Source organism: Pygocentrus nattereri, chromosome 25 (genome assembly GCF_015220715.1).
Source record: "Pygocentrus nattereri isolate fPygNat1 chromosome 25, fPygNat1.pri, whole genome shotgun sequence".
Taxonomy (NCBI): Eukaryota; Metazoa; Chordata; class Actinopteri; order Characiformes; family Serrasalmidae; genus Pygocentrus; species Pygocentrus nattereri.
The window spans coordinates 3,303,965-3,310,000 of NC_051235.1; the positions used below are offsets into that span (position 1 = coordinate 3,303,965).

A 6,036-nucleotide genomic window follows, 5' to 3' on the forward strand; every position below is an offset into this window, starting at 1 on the left:
TGTATTTGATCTGATGTTCAGTAAATGTTGGTGAAATCTGACCGAACTGGACTTTATTTGATCTGATGTTTAGTAAATGTTGGTGAAATCTGACCGAACTGGACTTTATTTGATCTGATATTCAGTAAATGTTGGTGAAATCTGACCGAACTGGACTGTATTTGATCTGATGTTCAGTAAATGTTGGTGAAATCTGACCGAACTGGACTGTATTTGATCTGATGTTCAGTAAATGTTGGTGAAATCTGACCAAACTGGACTTTATTTGATCTGATGTTTAGTAAATGTTGGTGAAATCTGACCGAACTGGACTTTATTTGATCTGATATTCAGTAAATGTTGTTGAAATCTGACCGAACTGGACTTTATTTGATCTGATGTTCAGTAAATGTTGTTGAAATCTGACCGAACTGGACTGTATTTGATCTGATGTTCAGTAAATGTTGTTGAAATCTGACCGAACTGGACTGTATTTGATCTGATGTTCAGTAAATGTTGTTGAAATCTGACTGAACTGGACTTTATTTGATCTGATGTTCAGTAAATATTGGTGAAATATGACCGAACTGGACTTTATTTGATCTGATGTTCAGTAAATGTTGGTGAAATCTGACCAAACTGGACTTTATTTGATCTGATGTTCAGTAAATGTTGGTGAAATCTGACCAAACTGGACTTTATTTGATCTGATGTTCAGTAAACGTTGGTGAAATCTGACCAAACTGGACTTTATTTGATCTGATGTTCAGTAAACGTTGTTGAAATCTGACCAAACTGGACTTTATTTGATCTGATGTTCAGTAAATGTTGGTGAAATCTGACTGAACTGGACTTTATTTGATCTGATGTTCAATAAATGTTGTTGAAATCTGACCGAACTGGACTGTATTTGATCTGATGTTCAGCAAATGTTGTTGAAATCTGACCGAACTGGACTTTATTTGATCTGATGTTCAGTAAATGTTGTTGAAATCTGACCAAACTGGACTTTATTTGATCTGATGTTCAGTAAATGGTGGTGAAATCTGACCGAACTGGACTTTATTTGATCTGATGTTCAGTAAATGTTGGTGAAATCTGACCGAACTGGACTTTATTTGATCCGATGTTCAGTAAATGTTGTTGAAATCTGACCGAACTGGACTGTATTTGATCTGATGTTTAGTAAATGTTGTTGAAATCTGACTGAACTGGACTTTATTTGATCTGATGTTCAGTAAATGTTGTTGAAATCTGACCGAACTGGACTTTATTTGATCTGATATTCAGTAAATGTTGTTGAAATCTGACCGAACTGGACATTATTTGATCTGATGTTCAGTAAATGTTGGTGAAATCTGACCGAACTGGACTTTATTTGATCTGATGTTCAGTTTGACTGTATAAGATGCTGATATTCCTACTCGGCTACTTCAGTAAACAGTACATGGCTCTGAGTCATGAAGTTAGACATGATGATGTTCTGGACCTTCACTTGAGGAAATTCTCTCTAACTGGACCTTTTTGAATTTTAATTAAAGACCTCTGGTATAAAAGATGCACAGGGCCTCGTTTATTGTGGGATGCAACACAATTTTTCCCTGAACGAAGCATTCAGAGCTCTGTTTACATCAATAAGAGTTTATTATTGATTTGTTTACTCCGAGAAAGAGTGAATCACAGCTGACTTACATTCCTGTTAAGATTGCAGAGTTAGGGTAAGTTTTAAAGCACAAGGCAGACCTGATGGCATTCATTGTTTCATCTGAAATAGTTATTAATTTAATATTATATTTTTAATTTAATATTATAATTATTAAACAAATCATACATTGTCATTTCCGGATTTTTTTTTAAGATAGTCTCTCACAGTGGAGATGCACCTAAGATGAAAATTTCAGACCCCTCCATGATTTCTAAGTGGGAGAACTTATTTTCCTCACTGTATCTCAACATCCGCCTCCTCGCTCCCCGTTAGATGAACGTTTTTGGAAATATTTTATAGAGCTCTTAATATTCTCCGCAGATTTTAGTCATTATCCGGACGTGGACTATATGCATGTGTATTTTTCCTAATATGTACAGCAGCCATGAACTTTCAGACTGTTTTAGTCACAGGTGATGCCATGTGGACCCTGGTCCTGTCTGAACACCAAAAATATATAGTAATTAATAATAAGTAGTAATAATAAAACTATTAACACATATGATTCCGAAAAGTTACAACATGTGAACTTTCATATGTGAAATGTACAAAAAAACGACTAAAAGATTTTTTTTTTCCCAAGCATTTTTTTTATTCAGCTCACTTTAACTTTTAGATGTAACGTGTTTTATGATACTATGTTTACTTAAAAGTGTCATCAAGAAACACATTTTTTGACATAATTTACATCCGTCAGAATCGAAACATTGCGTCCACATTTTATTACACATTTCATTTCACTTACAGTAAATAATTTGCCTCAAATAATGTTTCACAAGTTTACAATAAATACTTTCACCTGCGTGAAGGTGAAGATGTGGAAACAGCAGGATTACACGGCGCTCTCACCAGCTGGATGTGACGTTTGAATATATATTTCACGTTTTAACATTTAGATTTAAGTTCGGGGTCCAAACATGGTACCTATAAAAATCCTAGAAATGCAGGATGAAATCTCATCTCATTGGTCTGGATTCTGGATGCACTGTAGCGGAATACTAAAATAATAATAATAATAATAATAATAATAATAATAATAATAAATGTTCAGCTGGCTCATAAAGCATAGTGATTACAATATTAAATGCAAATTACAGTTCAATAGATGAGACGTGATTCAGAGGGTTTGGTGTGAAATGGTTCAGACATCTTTACAGTGGTGGTGATATCACCACCACTGTGAACAATTCTGACTTTTGACCATTGAACAATTATAAATGACATTTCATTAACAGTGTCTTTGCAGTTTGATCAGCTGAAATATCGTCAGGATGTGCTGCTGGCCGGAATTCGGACAGGGCTTGGATGGTTGGAAACCTTCTCTTTTAGTGGAAGCACATCTAGGTCAGTGGTCACCAACCCTGGTCCTGGATCTACCTTCCTGCAGAGTCTAGATCCAACCTCTATCTGCCGCACCTGCTCCAGCTGACAGATTACTTCAAAAGTCCTTGACTGGCGGGATCAGATCCGTTAGTGTGAGTTAAGGAGGGGGAGAATTTCAGATGCAGGTTAGAACTAAACTCTGCAGGACACTAGATCTCCAGGTCATGTTCTCCAAGACTAATGGAGCTCAAGTACTGTGAACTGGATGCACAGCCAAGCACGTAAAGGTAGTTCAGTAATGAAAAAGCATGTTCACTGAAGCTGTTTCCAACTGGTGGCTACAGTTACCCTTTTGGTGTCGAGGCTTAAACGTATAAAACTTTTGCCTTCTAATAAAATCAACATCAATAAAAAGTCAATTTGAGGATTTGCGGTATGACGGAGTGGAGCTGGCTAATGAACTATGGTGGAGTGTCCCGAATGAAGATGTGTGATGAGTCAAGGAACATTTACAACAGAGCTGTTCTTCAGGAAGTGACTCGTGACTTTAAGCTCGACATTTCGAGGAACATCTCATGCAAAACAACTCTTCAGGAAGTGACTCAAATGGGTATAGACGTGCTGATTGGCTGACCCCCCAAGACTGTGATCCTCATCGGTGTACCACTGAGGGAGGGAGAGAGAGAGAGAGAGTCAGGGAGGGAGGGAGAGTGATGGACAAATCAGCTATTAGACCAGCTCTCCTCTCAACACAAAGACTCCAGTCACTTTTCAGAATTCATTCATCATCTAAAGCCCGAGTTACACTACAGGACTTCTTCCTCGGTTTCAGTCTGAGCTGGTCAGCCCTTGTCTGCAGGTGTCTGGGTCATTCGGAGTGGACAGCTGGAGAGATAGCCGGGTTGTACGTGAGGGGTGCCGACTCGTTTTTCAGAGTTTATCAAACGTGTTATCCAGTGTAAACTGGTCAACGACTCAATCCGAACAGATTCCTGCAACAACCAATGAAAACAGAGCGCGAAAGAAGAAAATACAGCGAGTAAACAAAGACAAGTGGTGACAAGTCTCTCACGTGTGGAGCGAGGCTTCTCAATGAGCTGAGTTTAAGGCTCAATCGAGTTTATCTACATTTGAAACTACGAAACGTGAGAGTTCACGCAACTTTGTATGAGTTTGCGAGAGTTCAGTGAGCTTCGTTTGGTTCAGGAACAGCTTAAAATTCATGCAGTGTGTGATCCCCAATATTTCGGTCGCCCAAAATATCTACTAAAGCCAGTCTGATCGTGTGAGACGCCACCTGTTTATAATCTGTTGAGACTTTAACAGTCGTGTAGTGAACCCAAGGCTTACACCGCTTATCATCCTGGGTTGTGGGGGTGGGTTTAACTGGGTTTTTGATGATATTGTTTCAAATCTAGCACCGCTGGCTCTTTTTTCTTTGATCGGATTGTAACATCGTGAAAAAAAGCCTCAAAGTATTGCGATGTTATATTTTTTGCCACATTTTCGCCCAATTTCTTCGTAAGTTCTTGGCCCCAAAACCGAATCACACTTAAAATAGATGCTGTTCTAGTGTGAATTTAAGTGAAACTTCATTCTTGATGTTCTACAGCTTTCTCAGATATAAGATCATCTCCAGCTCTGTTCATCATTCTGACAACATTTCTTCACTTGTCCCACAAATGAGCTGAAACCTGTGAGGACGTAGAGGATAGAGCATCGTTTTGGGCAAAAAAAATGTGGTCTTATATGAACAAAAGCGCTGATTCCAAACTTTTTACCAATTGCCCATATAAGGTACGCATTTATAGTCGTTTGCGCCTCTAACTTAGTTAACATCCACACACTTCTGCACATTTAAATTCACAATTACTGTTCATTGGCTGAATTTAACATGAGAAAAACCTAAATAATGGCCTTTGCAAAGGTTATGGCACATTCTGTATGGTATGTTTTCTTTTTATATGTAAAACTTTACAAATTGTGCTAAAGTTAGCAGAGAAATGCAGTAATTAAGTGCTCTTTGTAGATGATGTGTCAATCTGTTTGCACTTAGGAAGTTAATAGAACATCATTTGCTCTGGGATCTTCAAACCTTTGCATACGGTGTGTTGGTCATGCAAAGCTCCACACTGGCAGACGCTGTAGTGAAACTGCGTTAGTAATTTAGCTTCAATCACATTTACCATTGAATCAAAATCCACTTGTTCATCGACGAGAGCTTTGGAGATCTGGGCGGCTTGCTGGAAGTGAACGTTATCTAAAAGACAAGAAGGCAAAAAAAAGAAGTCTTTTACTGGTTTTTCTGCTTGGCTTTGGGTGTTACAGCTGCCCTCAGTCCAGTCCAGACTATGACTAAGTGAAGCCATTAAGAGATTTTACTCCATTTTCTGGAATTTAAGCAGAAACAAGGGTCCAGAAGTCAGACAGGAGGAAAACGTGTCGATTAAGGAAAGCAGCTGAAACACACTGCTGCAAAACGTGGCATCTTGTCAATTAAAATTGTCTTAAATATGTTTAATAAGTCTAATATTTATCCTGTTGAGATTGCTGCAAGTCTAAATTACGATTATTTAACTTCTTTCTAGACATTTTGTACTTGTTTTAAATCATTTTATCAAGTACAATTATCTCACTATATTAAAGCAATAAGCCACAAGAGGCTGTGCGCTACGCTGATGTCACGGGGAAGGGTGTTGTTAGGCACGTCGTGAAGCAGAGTGAAATCGCAGTAACGCAAAGTGGCTTATAGCTTTTATAACACATCAAATCTGAAAAAAATACACATTTTTAAACACAATACAACTTATCATTAATAATAATCAACATAAACAAGTATTCCGCCAAGAAATGTAGTCCCTTTAGAGTGCGGTATTGTTGCCAAGCAACCATGGACCGCTGAATGAGGAGAACGTCGCTGTATATTATAGTCAATACACGAACTTTTCAACTTTTTATCATATAACAATGACCATATGATGAAACAGCACTGTTTAATGTACAAACTTTCACTTTATTAGTACTTTCTC

At 37.9% G+C, this 6,036-nt stretch overlaps 1 protein-coding gene across 1 annotated transcript in view; it reads right to left on the reverse strand.

The window, feature by feature from the left end:
- Window positions 1-2,391: 2,391 nt before the first annotated feature.
- The window catches only part of dpp4 (dipeptidyl-peptidase 4), a 34,797-nt gene continuing 31,152 nt past the window's right edge, over window positions 2,392-6,036 (reverse strand). The window contains exons 25-26 of the mRNA XM_037534561.1: window positions 5,194-5,267; window positions 2,392-3,673 (exon numbers count right to left, since the gene is read on the reverse strand). Coding sequence (XP_037390458.1) covers window positions 3,581-3,673; window positions 5,194-5,267 — 167 coding nt within the window. The 3' untranslated portion in view covers window positions 2,392-3,580. The remainder of the gene's footprint in view (window positions 3,674-5,193; window positions 5,268-6,036) is intronic.